The sequence below is a fragment of the Maylandia zebra genome, unplaced genomic scaffold, assembly GCF_041146795.1.
Source record: "Maylandia zebra isolate NMK-2024a unplaced genomic scaffold, Mzebra_GT3a scaffold03, whole genome shotgun sequence".
Classification (NCBI taxonomy): domain Eukaryota; kingdom Metazoa; phylum Chordata; class Actinopteri; order Cichliformes; family Cichlidae; genus Maylandia; species Maylandia zebra.
Genome location: NW_027490033.1, coordinates 805,865 through 826,802, shown reverse-complemented (window position 1 = coordinate 826,802; position 20,938 = coordinate 805,865). Strand labels below are relative to the sequence as shown.

The following is a 20,938-nucleotide window of genomic DNA, read 5'->3' as shown; positions in this document are numbered from 1 at the left end:
TATTCATTGTCGTCTACCTTCATCATCTCCAGTCTAGTTAGTTTAAGTTGTTGTTTATGTATCGCCAAGGGTGACTCACCAGCAAATAAAGCTGTCGTTTAAGTTAATGTTTTGTCTCCGAGTCCTGCACGTGGGTCCAGCCACTGACAGCTACACAACTCATCGTGACACAAGAGAGAGGATACATCCTGTTCTTGGATTTTTACAAAGCATTTGACTCAGTTGAACATACGTTCATATTCAAAACTCTGCAGTCTTTTGGTTTTGGACAGGAATTTATCAATGTTATAGAGATGCTATATAATGACATTAACAGCTCTGTTTTGCTAGAACATGGTACATGTTCAAGGTTTGAGGTTAATAGAGGGATAAGGCAGGGATGTAGCAGCTCACCACTTCTGTTCATCATGGTTACTGAGCTGTTGTCTATTTTGATTAAAAACAGTCACATTGAGGGGTTAACTGTGATGGGTGAACAGATAATAATCAGTCAGCTCGCAGATGATACCACCCTGTTTCTAAAAAATGAGGACCAGATTCCTTTAGCCTTACAGGCGATCAACCACTTCTCCAAAGCTTCTGGCCTACAGCTGAATATTAATGAATAAGAAATTCTAGCTCTGCATGAGTGTCCCCTGCAAGCAATAGATAATATACAGATCAAAAAAGAGGTGAAGTATCTGGGCATTGTAATTTGCAAGGATAAGACATCAACTGAAAATAATCTGTGCCAATATAGAAAAGTGTAAGTCTATATTAAACAGGTGGCTGCAAAGGGACATAACTCTGTTTGGGAGAATCTTGCTAACCAAAATGGACAGTCTGTCCAGACTAATCTATCCAGCCTTTTCTCTGCCCACATCTCCAAAACTAATTAAATCTATAAATAATCTTAATTTTAGGTTCATATGGAGGAACAAATGTCATTATATAAAGAAAAATGATATGATTAAGAATTATGAAGAGGGAGGGGCTAATGCCATTGACTTTGATGTTATGAATGGTGTACTAAAACTGAAATGGTTAAGATCTTTCATTAGGAACAAAAATTCCTTTTGGAACATTATTCCCAGTGTGATTTTTGGCAAAATGGGTGGAATAGACTTTTTGTTACGTTGTGACTTTGATTGCAGTTCGTTACCTGTTAAACTCTCAGCTTTCCATCAGCAGGTCCTTCTCTACTGGAAGATCTTAAGGGATTTGGGCTGTAGCTCATTTTATGGATGATAATGGGGTCTTATTAAAACATGAGACGTTTTGTGAGAAATTTGATGTAAGATGTACTGCTAACAGATATAAATCCCTAGTGAAAGCCATCCCAGTCCCTTTGAGATCAAGGATAAAAGAAGATATTGTGCACTCTAAAATTTCTCCTGGACTGAGGCAGCTCTGCATAGCTGGAGTTGAATTTGGTGACAGCAGGTTTACAAACAAGGTGATCAGGAATATTTTGATCAACGACATTTGCCCTAATCCGGTTAAAAGAAATTATATCCTTAAAGAATTTGAGACCATGGAGGTTAAGGCGATAAGAAAAAAGTATATTTCACTTCCTCTTTCCCCTAAAGTAAAAGAGGTTCACTTTAAAATCATTAATGAGGTTTATCCAACCAATGAATTCTTAAGACGGAAATTTAACTTAGATGTGAACGCCTGCACATTTTGTGAAAATGATATTGAAAGTCTGGATCACTTGTTTTTCTACTGTGAATCAGTGCACTCCTTCTGGACTGACATGTGGAGCTGGCTACAGTCCAGGAGAATTCAGTTACCACATTTGACGGTGACAGTAATAAAATTTGGAATACTTGCTGAGAATGCAGATTTTGACCTGTTGATTAGGACGATTTTGTTAATGGGAAAATTTTTTCTTCACAAATGCAGATACTTTAAAGCTAAACCATGTATAAACAGATGGCTGAATGACTTTAGACTCTGGGCTAAATCGCTGAAACTTGTGAATAACAAGAAAGCTCATAAACTTGTTGTTTTATTTAAAGAGTTTAACCTATGTTAAAAAAAAAAAAAACTCCCTATTTTATAATCATGACTGCCATTTTTTGCTCATGGTATTTTTTGCCTTTGGTTCAAATCCTTCAAAATACATACAAAATCAGTATCGATACTGACGTATCACAAGGTCCTGAATCAATTCAATCATAAATTCCGTTTTCATGGATGCCTGGATGTTAAACTCAATTGTTACACCTGGTAGAGCAGAACGCTGATCATTTTATTAAAGATGAAAGACTTTAGACAGTTTTTCAACTCTCAGTAATGCCATAGTGATCGTTTGATATATGGACCTGCAGCGGAGTTTAGACCCAGACACGGCTAGTGACGTCAGACTGAACAACCGGATAGTGATGTGTTGTGGTGCTTTGCTCCCACCCCTTGTGTTCCGTGTTTTCGTCTTCCCTTCGTGTACTTCTTCATATTCGTGTACTATTAGTTTTTAGGTTTTTGCTTAGTTTCCATGCTCACCTTCGCCATTTCTGTTTGTATCACCATGTGATGAATAAACTCACTTGCATCTGAGCTGCCTGCATAAAGGGTCCTTTGATAATTTACACACGGCTCGCAAACCGTGACAAAAACACTGGAAAAATTGGGCTGTTCTAAAACGTTTGACGGGTAGTGTATATATTTAGTTTATATATTTTCTTTATTTATAATAGTTTGTTTTCTATTGTAGCAAAGTGTTACTTGGATACTTCTCTATGTGCTTCTTCATGTGCAATTTTGTTGCATTCTGAGCCTAAGAAATTTATTGTGATGAACTGCTGTTAGAATCAAGTTAAATTCTGATAAATCAGACAATTACCTCTCCAGCTGTTGTTACAGTCTTTGTTTATCGGGTCCTTACAGGGTAAAAGATGACGACACCTAAAGAAATCCTTCTGGGGACTTTGGAGGATTTGGGACGTGATGACTTTGAAAAATTTAAGTGGCATCTGAAGAACGGGTCTGTAGAAGGTTTACCAGCAATCCCAGTGAGTAAACTGGAGAATGCAGAGAGGACGGACATAGTGGATCTGATGTTTGATACCTACTCTATCAACACTTTTGAAGTCACTAAAAATCTTTTGGGGAGGATAAACAGGAATGATCTGTTGGAGAATTTAAATAAAACCATCCCAGAACCCACAGGTAAGTCAGGGAATGACTAAACAAAAAATACATAAACAATAAAAACATTAGTTAACATTACACAGGTGCCATTAAAATCCATATAAATAATAAATCCAAAACACTTGCCAACACTTTCAGGAGTGAGAGACTGCAGAAAGCCAACAGTTTGTGTGTTTTATGCATCTGCACAAATAACCTCCTGTGTACACATGAATATCTGCTCTTTGGGTTGGTTTGATTAAAATGGGACCAGCAGCAGGTTTTCTGCCCATTTTACAGATTTATATTGTCAGATTGGTTTTAGAGCTGTTTTATCAACATAAATGAGGCGACAACAACAGTTTGGGACACGTCACAAATATGATCAAAGTGCTTTTTCTTAAATCTATTTACCAGTTGAAGGTAAAGTTTAAAAAAATGGCTGCCATTTCTTTCTGCTGTTTGGAGACCCAAACAAAAAAATGCCCACACAGTAAATGCTTTTTATTATGGTTGATAAACAGGACACTAAGGTGATTGGTCAAAGGTTGGAGGAAAGCCACAGTTCTCCTTATTTGACTGAAATCCACCATTTCAGCTCATGTTTTTTCTTCTGCAGCTTTCTGGGAGATTCCACTTCAGCCTTCTGCTGGCAACGCTCCCGTTACCAAGCTTCCCTTAGGCAGCATCATTAGAAGACATAGCATACATTTACACTGCTATGCAGATGATACCCAGCTCCATCTGTCCATGAAGCCAGATAACACACACCAATGAGTTAAACTGCAGGAACGTCTTAAAGACACAAAGACCTGGATGGCCGCTAACTTTCTGCTTCTTAATTCAGATAAAACTGAGGTTATTGTACTCGGCCCTGAAAATCTTAGAAATATGGTATCTAACCAGATTCTTACTCTGGATGGCATTACCTTGGCCTCCAGTAACACTGTGAGGAACCTTGGAGTCATTTTTGACCAGGACATGTCCTTCAACGCACATATTAAACAAATATGCAAGACTGCTTTCTTCCATTTGTGCAACATCTCTAAAGTTAGAAATATCCCGTCTCAGAGAGACTCTGAAAAACTAGTTCATGCATTTATTACTTCCAGGCTGGACGACTGTAATTCATTATTATCAGGATGTCCAAAAAACTCGCTGAAAAGCCTTCAGCTAATCCAAAATGCTGCAGCAAGAGTCCTGACAGGGACTAGAAAGAGAGAGCATATTTCTCCTGTTTTGGCTTCCCTTCATTGGCTTCCTGTTAAATCCAGAATTCAAAATCCTGCTCCTCACATACAAGGTCTTAAATAATCAGGCCCCATCTTATCTTAATGACCTTGTAGTACCATATCACCCTATTAGAGCACTTCGCTCTGCAGGCCTACTTGTTGTTCACAGAGTATTTAAAAGTAGAATGGGAGGCAGAGCCTTCAGTTTTCAGGACCCAAAAAGATAGTTGGGGTTTTTTCAGTTGTATTATTGTAGGTTCTTTATCTTACAATATAAAGCACATTGGGGTGACTGTTGTTGTTATTTGGAGGAATTAAAAAAAAACTTTTATACTTGAAATTCTTTCATTTATTCTACATATTTATTCATCACTGGCTCCATAGTGTTGTTTATGTAATATGTGAAATGTTGCTAGTATTGATTTGGTGCTGTATAAATAAACACAATTAAATCAAATGTGTCTCTATAAAACCTGCCCTCAGTTATAACCCAAGTGTCAGGGCTCAATGGCTCATGAAAAGGAATGGAGTCAAGCACAGAACCAAAAAACGGAGGCTGAGTGACTTTTAACAGAAATGTATTTTACTAGATTTCTTGACGGAGAAAGCTGAATCACGGCTAAATTCAACAGCAAGCGAGGTATTATGAGAAGTGCAGAGCTGAGGCCAGAACATAAGCTGAGGCAGGTCAAAGGAACAACAGGGGCAGAATCGGGCGAATAGAAACTATCCAGGATCACTGGAACAAAGGAGATAATAATCAGAGTGGTCCACAGTGTAGTGAATGAGTCCAAGATTTAAAAACTAAGAGGTGTTACGTGGCTGCAGGTGGAGATCAGCTGGAGGAGGAGATGAATTAAATCTGGGTACAGAGTGAGATGTGGGTGCACAGGGAGGCAGGCAGGTGAGGATGGCAGTTTGCAAGAGGGAGTTTTCCCAGCAGTGGCAGGCCAGAATCCTGAGGCGTGACTTATGGCGAGAGTTGGAAGATGTATCCAGGTGCCGACTAGGGAACAGGAAAAGAGGGTTACGCGAAACAAGCTGAGGAGCACAAGACAAAATGTGAGGCAGAGAACTGACTGTGGTAAGCAGACAATCTGGAGAAGGTTCATTGTGAGTGCTGCTCATAAATACTGCCGGAGTAATTGGCAACAGGTGAGGAGCAGGGAGGAGTGAGGAGGGCTCCACCCAGGCGAGGAGAGCTGATCCTGTGGAAAGTTACTCAGACTCACTCGGATCATGACACCAAGAGTCCAGTGAACTGAACACATAACCACAGTAACCAGAATGCAGTTTTCTCATTTGTGTCATTTGCTGTTTATTCATGCAGAGATTCTCACTGAGTGTCAGCTCAAACTCAAGTCAAAATTGAAAAAGAAGTTCCAGTGTGTGCTCGAGGGGATTTCTACAACAGAAAACCCGACCCTCCTGAGTCAGATCTACACAGAGCTCTACATCACAGGGGGAGGGACTGCAGAGGTTAATGATGAACATGAGGTCAGACAGATTGAAACAGCATCCAGGAAACCAGACAGACCAGAAACAACCATCAGACAAGAAGACATCTTTAAACTCCCACCTGGAAGAGATAAACCAATCAGAACAGTGCTGACAATGGGAGTGGCTGGCATTGGGAAAACAGTCCTAACACAGAAGTTCACTCTGGACTGGGCTGAAGACAAAGCCAACCAGGACATCCAGTTCATGTTTCCATTCACTTTCAGAAAGCTGAATCTGCTGAAAGAGGAAAAGTTCAGCTTGGTGGAACTTGTTCATCACTTCTTTACTGAAACCAAAGAAGCAGGAATCTGCAGCTTTGAAGACTTCCAGGTTGTGTTCATCTTTGATGGTCTGGATGAGTGTCGACCTCCTCTGGACTTCCACAAAACTGCAATCCTGACTGACCCTAGAAAGTCCACCTCAGTGGATGTGCTGCTGATAAACCTCATTAGGGGGGAACTGCTTCCCTCTGCTCGCCTCTGGATAACCACACGACCCGCAGCAGCCAGTAAGATCCTTCGTGACATTGTTGACATGGTGACAGAAGTCAGAGGGTTCACTGACCCACAGAAGGAGGAGTACTTCAGGAAGAGATTCAGAAATGAGGAGCAGGCCAGCAGCATCATCTCCCACATCAAGACATCACGAAGCCTCCACATCATGTGCCACATCCCAGTCTTCTGCTGGATCACTGCTACAGTTCTGGAGTTTGTCATGAAGAACAAAGAGAGCAAAGATCTGCCTAAGACTCTCACAGAGCTCTACCTACGCCTTGTGCTATTTCACCTACAAACGAAGGACATCAAGTATGATGGAGGAGCTGAGACAGAGTCGTGCAGGAAGATCATTGAGTCTCTGGGAAAACTGGCCTTTGATCAGCTGCAGAAAGGAAACCTGATCTTCTATGAATCAGACCTGACAGAGTGTGGCATCGATATCAGAGCAGCCTCAGTGTACTCAGGAGTGTTCACACAGATCTTTAAAGCTGATGAGTGCCACATGTTCAACAACGTTGTTTACTGTTTCATCCATCTGAGCATTCAGGAGTTCTTTGCTGCTCTTCATGTCTATCTGACCTTCATCAACTCTGGAGTCAACCTGCTTAAGAAACAATCTCCTCTCTTTAAAATTTTCCAGAAAACACTTACTGTAAAAGACTTCTACCAGAGTGCTGTGGACAAAGCCTTAGAGAGTCCAAATGGACACCTGGACTTGTTCCTCCGCTTCCTCCTGGGTCTTTCACTGCAGACCAATCAGGATCGCCTATGCATGCTGACACAGACAGGATGTAGCTCACAGACCAATCAGGAAACAGTTCACTACATCAAGAAGAAGCTCAGTGGGAAACTGTCTGCAGAGAAAAGCATCAACCTGTTCCACTGTCTGAATGAACTGGATGATCGTTCTCTAGTGGAGGAGATCCAACAGTCCCTGAGATCAGGACGTCTCTCCACAGATCAACTGTCTCCTGCTCAGTGGTCGGCTCTGGTCTTCATCTTACTGTCATCAGATCTAGATGAGTTCGACCTGGAGAAATACTCCCGTTCAGAGAAGGCATTGTTGAAGCTGCTGCCAGTGGTCAAAGCATCCAAGAAAGTGCTGTAAGTGAATCTATGAACAAATATGTTTAATAATGCTAGATGAATAAAAGAATATGTCTCCATTGTTATTCTTCCTCAGGCTGAGAGATTGTAAACTCTCAAAAAGAAGCTTTGAAGCTTTGTCTGAAATTCTCAGCTCCCCATCCAATCATCTGAGAGAGCTGGACCTGAGCTCGAACTACCTGCAGGATTCAGAATTGGATTTGCTGTGTGTTGGACTAAAGAGTCCTGACTGTAAACTTGAAACTCTCAGGTAAGGATACAGACGTTTTGACACTTTTTGACTCTTAAATCTGTAAGTTTATCTTGATGCGGACGTTCAAAGTCAGCACAATTTTCCTTTTAAGTTCCTGAGTTTATATTTTTGACTGTCAGGTTGTCTGGACAGATGTTTTTATTTTATTTTATTTTTTTACTTGTCCCTAAAGTCAGAACTAAACCCACATGTAGATGACTTTCAAATTCAAATTCAAATTCAAATTTTATTTGTCACGTACACAGTCATACACAGTACGATATGTAGTGAAATGCTTGGACAACTGCTCGTGACCTAAAGAAAACAAAAAAGGAAAAGGCTATGAATAAGATAGGAAATAAATATGAAAAATTAAAAAGGGTAAATTTAACTAGGAAGGAATAAAATATAAATTAAGGTTAAAAATGAAATAACTGTACAACACAAATTAGAATGAAGGGTAAATTTAACTGGGAAAGAATAAGATAAAATACATAAATTAAAGTTGAAAATAAAATAACTGTACAACAAAATACACAATATAGAACTATATAAGAATGTATGAAGAAATATAAATAAATATATACACAATAACAGCAGCTGTACAAGTATTAGCTTGAAATGAAGAATACAATGTCCAGTGTTGTGCAATCCACATTATGTCTTGTGCAGTGCAAATATGCTTAAAGTGATTTAAGTGATGAAGTGAAAACAATGTCCAGAATGACCAGTGTGTGTGTAAGAACTATATGTGTGGGTCAGTACTGTGTGGTGGTGTGATTGTGATTGAGAGACCGTATCGCCTGCGGGAAGAAGCTCCTCCTCAGTCTCTCTGTGTTGGTCTTCAGGGAGCGGAATCGCTTTCCTGACCTCAACAGAGAGAACAGTCTGTTGTTGGGATGGCTGAGGTCCTTCACCATCTTCCTGGCCTTGGTCCAGCACCGCCTGCTGTAGATTGAGTGCAGGTCAGGGAGCTCGGAGCGGATGGTGCGCTCAGCTGATCGCACAACCCTCTGTAGAGCTCGTCTGTCCTGCATGGTGCTGTTCCCGAACCAGGTTAAGATGTTTCCCGTCAGGATGCTCTCTATGGTGCACGAGTAAAAGTTCCTGAGCACCTTGGGGGGCAGTTGGAAGTCTCTCAAGCGGCGTCCGGGTACACACCGGCTCACTCCTTGGCGGCTCGCTCGGGCCACTTCGGAGGTGGGGTGCCCCCGGCCTCTCGGCCTGGGGCTCGGTCACTCAGGCACAGCTGGCTGCCGGCGGAGCTCACGGGCGCGTCACTGTAACTCCCCCTGGCTTCTGCTCCGCGGCTGCTGAATGAGCCCTCATCTGGGACTCTCCTTAGCTCTTACTGGGACAGTGGCACGGCTGCCCCTCTGTGGGTCTTCCTTGGTCTCTTGTGTTCTGGGGGCCTCTGGATGTCTGGAGTTTTGATCTCCTCCATACCTGCTTGATACCATAGAGGACAGGGCTGTGGCTCCCCACACTCCCTAGCAGATCATTACATGGAGAAACCTTTGGAATGCAAGCATGCTGATCCACACAGGTATGCACACAGGTGTACACATGGGTATTCATAGACGCGGACTACAGCTTTCTTGGCTGCTGCCTCAAAGCACACTGTGCGCTGTCTATCTTGCGTGCTGCACAATATCGTTTATTATTTAGTAACTATCGATATCTACTGCTAGCTAGTTTATTGTGATGGTGCTTTTTTTTTCTTATTATGTTGCTCTTTGTTGTTTGCTTTCTCCTCTGTTTTTTTTTTCTCCGAACACACCTGCTGTTGATGATTAGTACAGCTGGATGAAGTAATGTGAGATCACTGGGTGTCGTAAAAGGGGCTACACATCGATAGTAGAAACATTGATCGGCAACCCTCTGATTGGTCGGCGAAAATGTCGAAGGAGCGCGCTCGGCTCTGTATTTTTCGGCAGCAGAGCAAGAACTCTTGAGTGAGGGATTTCAGGAGTTTCAGAGTTTAATCAGAACGCAAGGGAACACTGCAAAGGCTGCAAAAGCAAGGAGCGAGGGCTGGCAGGAAGTTGCTGACAAATTAAACTCGTAAGTAATTTAATAATAACAATAATAATGGAGTGGATTGATATAGCGCTTTTCAAGGCACCCAAAGCGCTTTACAATGCCACTATTCATTCACTCTCACATTCACACACTGGTGGAGGCAGCTACAGTTGTAGCCACAGCTGCCCTGGGGCAGACTGACAGAAGCCAGGCTGCCATATCGCGCCATCGGCCCCTCTGGCCAACACCAGTAGGCGGTAGGGTAGATTTATTATATTACACTATATTATCCAATATTATATTACATTATATTATAATATGTTATATTTTATCCTCTTTCACATTAGAGCCACGACAGGACCCACTAGAACATGGGAACAGGTAAAAGTGAAATATAAGAATATTCTACAGAATGGTAATATTTATCACTTATATTGCTTTTAGTCTCTTGGAAAGAGACCCTGGAATAATCTGTTTGTTTATAACAGCAACCAAGAAAAGGGCAGAGCAACAAAAGACAGGTGGTGGTCCTGCACCCCCTCGTCAACAAGTTGGTTAAGTAAATAATACCCTCACGGGAAAATCGATATCTCTCTATGAGCACACTGTCGCGCTGAGCTAAAGGATCCTGTCTATCCCGCAATATACGCTGGATTCTGAGGACTCTCCTTATCAATCTTGCACCTTCCGCAATGGGTGGCTCGCGTATACGGACAGGACATGGCTGCGACAGACTTCCCAAATCCACCTTCGCTTTTATAGCCGTGGTCTCTCATCTTGATTACACGAAGTAATTTACAATTGCTACTCTGAAATATGAATTAAATCTGTAATAATCACATACATGTAATAGAATGTTAATAGTACATTTCCCTTTTTTAGGAAATGACCTGTGTGAAATCAATAAATGGATCAGGTGCTGCATTGTCTTTAGTTACATTGATGTTATTTATTTATGGTGAAACATAAATAAATAACATCTGTTCTTCGTACCGCGCTAAGTGAGTTAGCTGGATGAGATTGTTGACGATTTCGCGTGATCCTGGATCGTTCGGTTCCCCGAAGCTCATCCGGGACTTGCTGTCATAGCAACAGAGCCGTAAGCGTAAACCTGCTGGGGAGCAGGTTTACTTTATGTAAACAGGATTAGATCGCGGCCACGCAGGTATGCCCGCGTCATTCATACGAAAGCAACAGCGATATTCCACCACTGTTTCACCATAAATAAATGCTTTAATGGTGGTGGAGCAAGGGAGTGTAAGACTTTATATATTAAACTCACTCTTTTAAGTTTCACCTAGTTATTGAAGTTCAGTAATTTATGTTTTTTAACACATGACAGTGGTGGTGGGAAGTCGGTTTTTTGTCAAGTAGTTTTAAACGTCTTTTATAAATGTTTTCAATAGTTTTAAGTGTTGTTGGACAAGCAAGTGACCAGGACGTCAAACAATAGTCCATATGAGAGATGATCATTGAGTAAAAATAAGTTTTTGCAACATTCATATTTAAATTATTACGTATATGATTAAAATTTCGATTATTAAATTTAAGTACCTGGGACACTTTATTTATGTGACTCTTGAAGGATAATGTTGGGTCTAGAATGACCCCAAGATATTTAAATTCTGGAGCTAATTCAAGCTCTACTCCATCATATTTATATTTCAGTTTGTGATGATTGTGTTCTTGTTGTGACTACAGGAGCCGTCCTCAGATTCAGACCTCAGCACCACCCAGTGACAGCAGACAGATCATCCTATAGTTTCACTCTTTGTAGTAACTCCATAATTAACTGATGAAAACAGTCCAAAGGTTAAAGTACCACATGCGCTGTCAGTGACAGCTGCAGCTGTTTAAAGATAAAGTTAAAAGGATGAATCACCCATGTAACTGTGTCACTGTATATCAGCATCAACAGGACCTGAGTTTGGTGTTTGAGAGAGCTGTTGTCTACGTCTGTGTGCTGTCATTGCTCAGTCTGACCGAACGATGGACAGACTCAAGTTTGACTTTGAAACAAACTGTGTTGTTAAACAGTTTCATGGTTCAAAAAACAAAACAATCAAAAACACTTTTTTCATACTTGTGTTAAGTTTTGTATAGAAATGAGACCAAATTGATTGTGAGGTTAAATGTGATAGAAACAGCTCACACTGACATCCATCCTGATCAAACATGAGTGTCATGAAGCCTGTTTGCAGTTGTTTGCACTGTTTTCCACTCTGGATGTTGTTTCTGTTCAGCTGTGAGTATAAAAGGCTCCATTCTACAACCTGTTTGTGTTAGTTGCTCAATAGAAACATTATTTTCTGCTGATGTTGCACTTCTTTCATTCACAACCAAAGAGTTTTTGACGTCCGCATCAAAATACAAAGATCAGTATTGTCTAATGTTTTGGCTGCAGTGTGTTTTTGCAGACAGGTATAACTGAACAGCTTTAGTGTTTAGATTTTTTAAACTTGAGTATGAACTTATACAAAATGCAGCAAGATATTAAAAAAAGTTTGATTATAAAATCGACTATATTGGATTCATATCGATATCGGACATAAAAAGTGGCATCGTTCCATCTCTGCTTTGACTAGAGACACAGCTCTAATCAAAGAGGTGGTCCGCTTGCCTCCGCCCCAGAGAGAAGGGTTACATCTCCTGGGTTTAGGTGCGGCTTGCCCCTCTGAGGGCGGGGGTACCTGGACTTGGGATATAGAGTATGTTTGGGGAGTGCGACGGTCTGTGCAGTTTCTATTTGTGTCTGTCTACACGTTGGGTGAGTGCCGAGTATTTGGTTGTGCATATGGGGTGGGAATGCACGTTTGTGTCCGCGTGCGCCTGTCTATGTGTCAGGTTGGGTCTTAGACTCAACCTCTCTGGGTACATCTCAGGCCCTCCAAAGTACGGAGGCCTATCTCCCCTCACCACACTCCCTGCCGGTGGCTGATGCCCTCAGACGTTGGTGTGTTGGTGGTCCTTGTCGTCTGGGGCTGGGCGCTCATGTATGTACCGGCTCACTCCTGGTGGCCGATTGGCGATTCCCCCCCTTTTGGTGGTCCTCCTCGGGTCCTTGTACTCTGGGGCCTCTGGATATCTGGGGCCTGGATCTCCTCCATACCTGCTTCATACCCTGGGGGACGGGGCTATGGCTCCCCACACTCCCTAGCAGATCGTTACATGGAGAAACCTTTGGAATACAAGCATGCTGATCCACACAGGTGTGCACACAGGTGTACACACGGGTGTTCACAGACGCGGACTACACCTTTATGGCTGCTGCCTCTAAGCACATTGTGCGCTGTCTATCTTGCGTGCTGCACAATATCGTTTATTATTTAGTATCTACTGTTATCTACTACTAGCTAGTTTATTGTGATGGTGCTGTTTTTATTATGTTGCTTGCTTTCTCTTCTGTTTTTTTTTCTCCATACAGGTGATCCAGGTGTTTTGTTTGTTTTTCTTTTTTTCTTCCCCCCTTTCTCACCGTCTCTTCTCCCCTTTGGTTTTCTTTCTCTCCCTCTCTTTCTTTCATTCTCTCTCCCTGTCCTGTCCCCCAGTCATGTCTGTCCCGTTTGTAGCAACCGAAAATAAAATAAATTCATAATTATAATAAAGGTCAATCAAATGGACCAATATGGAAAGGCCATGATGATCCACTTGGTAAAATAAATCCGCTTGGCATCTTTCTTGGCGTTAAGACAACAATTCTGATGGCTAAAGATCCAAACGGGACACACAAAAAAGAGACACAGCTCTGTGTTTTCCAATTTGTCATCGTTTTGAAAGTTTACATTTCTTCAGTGTTGAGCAGCAGAAATGAGACTTTCCTGTCAGAGGTCATTTTTTAAAAAATGAGGTGAATCAACCATGAAAACCATGAATCAACATGTGAACATGAGCTGATGCTGCTGAAGTGAAGCAAAGTTACAGAGCTTTGATTAATATTGAGTAAGAACTGGACTCTCATACAGCGAGACTCAAATGCCTTTAAACATCAGCTTATCCTGCTGATCCAAGTCCAACACTGAGTTTGTAAAAACATGTTTGTCAATCATTTTGTTTGGTTTCTGAGGAAAATGATTCAATAACTTGCTGCTAATACACAACATTTCATCATATTTCCTCATAACCCTCTTTTGTCTGACCATTTGATCCCATTTGAATTTGCAATAAAGGATCCACAGAGTTTGGTGACAATAATGACAGTAGATGTTTGTGTGAAAGTGCTGGAAGCAAATGAGTGTGTGATGTTCTTTCAGTGTTGCACTTTGTAGACGCTCCCTGAGCACTGGTCTCACAGCCAGCTGCACATAGAGACCAGTGTTGTTAGTCCAGGTCAGAAGATGACTTGTTGGAATGAAAATGAGCTTGTAGTTTGTCTGCTTTAATAATGTGACTGGAAAAAGGTGTTGGACTTCAAATATGTCCATTTCTGTCACACTTCACCTTTAAAAGTGAAGCCATGTGGTTCCTGGAAGGAAAAACACGACTTTTTCAAGTCTTTGTCCTGTTTTTATGAGAAATGTACGACTTTAATGTGAAACATTCAGAGTTTTTTCTCTTGTTGTGTTTGTTTGAAGCTGCTTCCTGTTGGCTTCAGCTGTTTGGAGTTTCCATTTTCTAAACTTCTACATTCTGAACCTTCTTCAGCTCTGAACAGATGATGAAACACTGAATGATTTCAAGCACTTTGTCTAATAAACTTACATCTTTCATTCTTTATACAGATTGCAGAGCTGTGGTTTGTCAGAGATCAGCTGTGATTATTTGGCAGCAGCACTGAAGTCCAACCCCTCCCATCTGAGAGAGCTGGACCTGAGCTTCAACTACAAGCTGCAGGATCCAGGAGTGAAGCATCTGTGTGGTTTCCTGGAGAGTCCAGGATGTAAACTTGAAACTCTGAGGTCAGTCAGCATGTTTTAGTTGTGCTGAGATGAATATGATGTGAAAGTTGTGCTGACACTAAACTGCAGACATCAGGCTGATATTATACTGATCCACACTGAGGATCTTCATGGTAAAGTCTGTTTTCTTCTTCTCTGGTTTAGTCCATTGACTGCAGCAGAACAATGTTCACATTTCAAACAGTGATACTCAACGTATGGCCCGCGGCCCACACGCGGCCTGCCCACCTTTCCTGATTCAGAGAGAGGGGACCCTGATTAACTGTGTAGCTTCTTCCTCACAGTTCTAAGTATCAGACACAACAATGAATAATCCACAGCTGACTGTCTTTAGCAGGTCAAAGGTCACGGCACACAGCAGACAGTCAGAAATATTCTAACTCTGATCATTTATCAGTTGTGACACTGTGAGACTTGATCAGAGGTGTGATCATCACAGCAGAGGCCTTTGTGTCAAAGTCACTGAGGATCAAACAGAAACACATGAAGCAGATTTTCCTCTTCTGGCTTTTTATAGCAGATAACCTTCAAAATATTCTGCAGTCGATCAAAAACTGAAGCAAACCATGAAGCAACATGTGAACATGAGCTGATGCTGCTGAAGTGAAGCAAAGTTACAGAGGTTTGATTACAGACACAGCTGAGAGTTTGTAATCTGTCATCATTTTAAAAAGTTTCCATGGAACAGCAGAAATGAGGCTTTACTGTCAGAGGCCGACAGCACTGAACACAACAGCAGACTGGTGGCTAATAAACAGTGAATGATGCAGAAACAGATGTTTGAAGCTGTTCTTGGAGTACACTGAGAGAGAGAGAGCTGTGCAGGCAGGAACAGCCAAAGTCAGAGAGAATTCATGAGCATATTGATCAAACGTGAAGCAGAGTTTGGATCTTCTTTTGCTGCTGCTTCACTCAGTTTTGGTTGGAGACAGATGAAACCTGCAGCTTCAGGATCTGTGAGCTGTCCACTTTCAGCCCCGACGGCGTGTCCGTGTACGTGCCGTCGAGTGAACGATCCACGCTCTGTGTTTCCATCTTTGTGTGTTTAGCTGCTCTCATTTACTGTTTTAGCTGTTTGCTGCTTGTTGAAATAGTTTGTGAGCTTTAACCTGAGATTCTGGCAAAATACATTTATATTAAACATCGATTCAGGATTGAATGAATCAACATCGTTTTATTCAAATTAAAACCATTTAAATGGGAACATGAATTTTTTACAGCCGCCTCTAATGCTGGGTAATGTCAGCTGGTCCATGTGCAGCTGGCTGTGAGGCTCAGGGAGCGTCTACAAAGTGCAACACTGAAAGAACATCATCCATAAATATTGAGTAAGAACTGGACTCTCATACAGCGAGACTCAAATGCCTTTAAACATCAGCTTATCCTGCTGATCCAAGTCCAACACTGAGTTTGTAAAAACATGTTTGTCAATCATTTTGTTTGGTTTCTGAGGAAAAAGATTCAATAACTTGCTGCTAATACACAACATTTCATCATATTTCCTCATAACCCTCTTTTGTCTGACCATTTGATCCCATTTGAATTTGCAATAAAGGATCCACAGAGTTTGGTGACAATAATGACAGTAGATGTTTGTGTGAAAGTGCTGGAAGCAAATGAGTGTGTGATGTTCTTTCAGTGTTGCACTTTGTAGACGCTCCCTGAGCACTGGTCTCATAGCCAGCTGCACATAGAGACCAGTGTTGTTAGTCCAGGTCAGAAGATGACTTGTTGCAATGAAAATGAGCTTGTAGTTTGTCTGCTTTAATAATGTGACTGGAAAAAGGTGTTGGACTTCAAATATGTCCATTTCTGTCACACTTCACCTTTAAAAGTGAAGCCATGTGGTTCCTGGAAGGAAAAACACGACTTTTTCAAGTCTTTGTCCTGTTTTTATGAGAAATGTACGACTTTAATGTGAAACATTCAGAGTTTTTTCTCTTGTTGTGTTTGTTTGAAGCTGCTTCCTGTTGGCTTCAGCTGTTTGGAGTTTCCATTTTCTAAACTTTTACATTCTGAACCTTCTTCAGCTCTGAACAGATGATGAAACACTGAATGATTTCAAGCTCTTTGTCTAATAAACTTACATCTTTCATTCTTTATACAGATTGAAGAGCTGTTATTTGTCAGATATTGGCCTTGATTATCTGGCAGCAGCACTGAAGTCCAACCCCTCGTATCCCACAGAGGTGGACCTGAGTGGAACCTACAGCAACCTGAAGGATACAGGAGTGAAGCATCTGTGTGGTTTCCTGGAGAATCCACGATGTCGATTTGAAACTCTGAGGTCAGTCAGCATGTTTTAGTTGTGCTGAGATGAATATGATGTGAAAGTTGTGCTGACACTAAACTGCAGACATCAGGCTGATATTATACTGATCCACACTGAGGATCTTCATGGTAAAGTCTGTTTTCTTCTTCTCTGGTTTAGTCCATTGACTGCAGCAGAACAATGTTCACATTTCAAACAGTGATACTCAACATATGGCCCGCGGCCCACACGCGGCCTGCCCACCTTTCCTGATTCAGAGAGAGGGGACCCTGATTAACTGTGTAGCTTCTTCCTCACAGTTCTAAGTATCAGACACAACAATGAATAATCCACAGCTGACTGTCTTTAGCAGGTCAAAGGTCACGGCACACAGCAATCTGTGAAACAGTTTGGAGCAGGAATTCTTGCACATTTACAAACTGACACTGCTGCACGGCATGCTGGGTAATGCTAGCTGCTCAGGTATGGGCGTGCTAACGGCTGTGAGGCTCCGTGGCTGCAGAACACTGAAGAAGAGAAAAGAGAGGTGGAGGATGAAGAAAAGAGGCGGAGATGAAGCAGAAGTTTAGCTCCAGAGAGGAGCTGTGTCTGTGTGGGCGGGGCTCAGGCAGCTCCGCCCACTCAGTTTGTTCCCTCCTGATTCATCTGCATGTGTTCTGCTTCACACTGCTCACCTCCACCAAAGACTTCACAAACATCTTCTTTCTTTGAGTCCAGTTTGTCCCACAAACACTTCCAAATCTCCTCCTCTGAGATTCTGCAGCTTCTTGCAGTGTGACTCAGCTGACTTCTGACAGACCACAGACTGGCACAGCATCCACATGTGTCTCCTTTCAAACAGGCTCTTGATGTTTCCTCCCACATCATTCTGGCCTCTCAGTCTCCTTTGTTCTCCAGCTCTGTAGCTCCAGCTGGTGAAGCTTCAGTTTTCCATGTTGGTAACAGTAAACTACAGCCTCTGCTGTCAGCTGGGTAACTAAACAGAGCTGCAGCACGTCTCTGCGGTGGTGCTACATCCAGCCTGCAGACGGCCGTCTACATGTTGTAGTGGTTTACAGTCACCAGGGGGCGCTGTCCCAGCCATGCAGGCAGTGGGCTGCTCTGCTTGTGCTGTTGTTGGTGAAGCTGAAGTGAAAGCGAGAGTTAAAACCCTGAACAGTGTCCACTGAGCTTCTCATGCTCTTCTCATGCTCAAAGAAGTTTAACAGGAAGGACGACTCGTCCATCAGGCGTCCAGCTGTCCGTGACCGTGTCCACAGCAGAGTGTGACCGAGGCTTCATGCTAACACGCACACATGAAGCTAATACCACCACGAGCAGCTGCTCAGTGGATTTGGAGGACAAATGTCTGCAGCTTCTCACAGGCAGTATGCAGAATGTGGATCTCCACAAAGACTGTGGAGAGCTCGTCCCACACTCTAAATCCACACTTGTCTGCACAAAACTTCTCACACGTTCCCGTCACAAGTGTCTTCTAAGTGAAGCTACCAGGTTCAGGTCCAGCTTGTTTATCTGGAGCTGCAGTAGATGATCCATCCTCACAAAGCAACACAGCAGATATGCAAACACACAACACAACCAAAGGATTCTCTCTGCATGTCTGTGGCTGATGCTGCTGGAACGAAGCTGTTTGAAACCTTGTTGTTCTGCACTTTGGGACCAGAAGAGGAAACTGAAGCTCTGTGCAGAGGGTCCAATGGAAGCAGCCAAGTGCTGTAAGTGTCTGCTGTACAGGGATGCTGGTTCAGCTGTGGCTCAGTTTCACAGTGTGACTCAATAAAAGCAGCAGGAAATCAAAGCTTGATGCTTTCATCAGTGTGGAAATAAGAAAGTTTCCTGTGACAGACGCTGGAGCTCTTTCACTCTCAGCTTCACAGTTTCAGCTTCAAACTTCTTCCAACATGTTTCTAACACGGCCACATTCCACCTTAATGGAGCTGATATCTTGTGCATCAGCACATTTTCTAAAGGCAGCGATCACATCTTTAGTTTTGGATGTTTAACTGCAGATTGTTTATGTGTTTATAGCACATTAATTACAGCAGCAGCGTTGACCACAGTGCTGTACAAGAATCCAAAATAACTATTAAAATAACTCCTAATATTAATATCACACATCAAATATCAAATAACTCTCATGCTGTATTAAAAGCCAGTGAATACAAATGTGTTTTCAGAGCAGATTTACAGAGACTGACAGCAGGAGCTGGGGCTGTTCGATAGAACGATGTATATATGATGACCATATGAAAACGTCTATCGTTTCATATCACGCTCTTTGTTTCCTGCTTATGTGTTTGTGTTTTCCAGATAAACCTTTCAAAATAAATCTGAAGATCCTGTTGAGAGTTTTCAAAATAAACACAATACAGTACTGCAGTCGCTCGTTTATCGAGTTACGTTCTAAAAATAAGTCTCAGAATGAAGTAGCAGCTTTATGTTTTACAAGTATTATAGAAGTTTTAAGGCAGTTAAACCCTCACTGCACACTTTCTACACTTTTCTCAGACAGGCATGAACATTTTCACACTTTTCTCTCTTGTTTAAACAAAGTTCAAACCTTCATAGAAAAATAAGTTCATTATTAAAGAGTGAAAGCAAAGTGTTTCTGAAACGTGTCAAATCAGCCTTTGCTGGCATTAAATGAGCTTCTGTGTGAGGAGCACTCGTCCATGGCCTGGGCTCCTCGCTGTCAGGTAAAGTTTCATAAAGCTTTTGAGTTTTTCTGCAGATAATGTTGGTGTCCAGCACGATGTTCTTTTTCCTGCGGTCACTGAGCCACAAAGCCAAAGCTGACTCCATCCTTACGATGTTCTTGTTGTGGACAGTTACAACCTTTTTGCCTCCTTGTTGAAACTATGATGGTCAGCATCTTCCTCTGCCTTTGGCTGCTACCACAGGTGCAAAACGTCTCGTCATCATTGTTGTTTGTTGGGGACAAAACGTACAAACATACAGTGCAGCACTGCAGAGTCACACTGCTGTAAATTTGAACACATTCTGTACTGTACAGGAGACACGGCACGAGATTGGCTGACAATGGTCTACAGCCAATCAGGACGCAGAGCACAACGCGCTGTACAAAACAAAAGCATGCAAAATTGCACAAAAAAGATCAGCGAAACAGCGAGGCCGCCAAAGGTGAACTGTGTTACAGCGAGGGACCAGCGTATATGTGGTTGTTGGGACGATAAATGTCTTTGAGCTTGTGTCAGAAGACGAGCTGCAGCTTTCTGGACCAGCTGCAGTCTTGCCAGGCAGGTCCCACTAACTCCAACATATAAGGAGTTACAATAATCCAGCTGGGACGTCATGAAAACGTGGATCGCCCGTTCAAGGTTTTTAAAAGATATAAATGATCTCACCTTAGATAAAAGCCTCAGTTTGAAGAAAGACCGCTGTACAACTGAGCTCAGCTGTTTTTCAAATTGCCGTCAAATATAAGCCCCAAATGTAATAATGCGATTTAATAAAAGAGCTGAACCAGTCTAATAGAGCGCCCTTGATGCCACCATGCTCCAATGGTGAGGTCAAGATGCTGTGGTCAAGGCAGCAGTCAGATCCAAAAGCACAGCGGAGTCTCCTGATCAGTGGCTGATAAAAGATCATTAAGAACTTTCCAAAGTGCAGTTTCAGTGCTGTGAAGAGCTTTAAAACCAGACTGAAACCTTTACAACAGATTGCAGCTGAACAAATATAATCTTTTACAAAATCTTCGACAGGAAGGGAAGCTTTGAAATAGGCCTGAAATTTGAGCGGACAGAGGATCCAGATCAGGTTTTTAGTACAGGCTGTACAACAGCATGTTTCAAACAGGCTGTACAACACCTGAACTAAGACTGCTGTTAAAAATCGCTAAGATGTCGGAACCAACAACCTTTAAAATCTTTTTAAACACGTGTTGGAACAACTTCATTTGGACAAGATGATGTCTTTATAGCATCACATCGTTCCTCCACCTGATCAAACCACACAGGCTCAAACTGATCAAAAACAGCTGAGCAGGTGAATATTTTAGCCCCGGTGCGATCTCGGGCGAGAGTATCGATGATGGCCAAAGGGCAGCGTCC

The 20,938-nt window shown here is 42.2% G+C and overlaps 1 protein-coding gene across 1 annotated transcript in view; it reads left to right on the top strand.

Moving 5' to 3' along the window:
* Nucleotides 1-20,938, top strand: part of LOC112432436 (protein NLRC3) — a 3,307,575-nt gene that overhangs the window by 2,554,639 nt on the left and 731,998 nt on the right. The window contains exon 50 of the mRNA XM_076881152.1: nucleotides 14,420-14,596. Within this exon, the coding sequence (XP_076737267.1) occupies nucleotides 14,420-14,596 (177 nt within the window). The remainder of the gene's footprint in view (nucleotides 1-14,419; nucleotides 14,597-20,938) is intronic.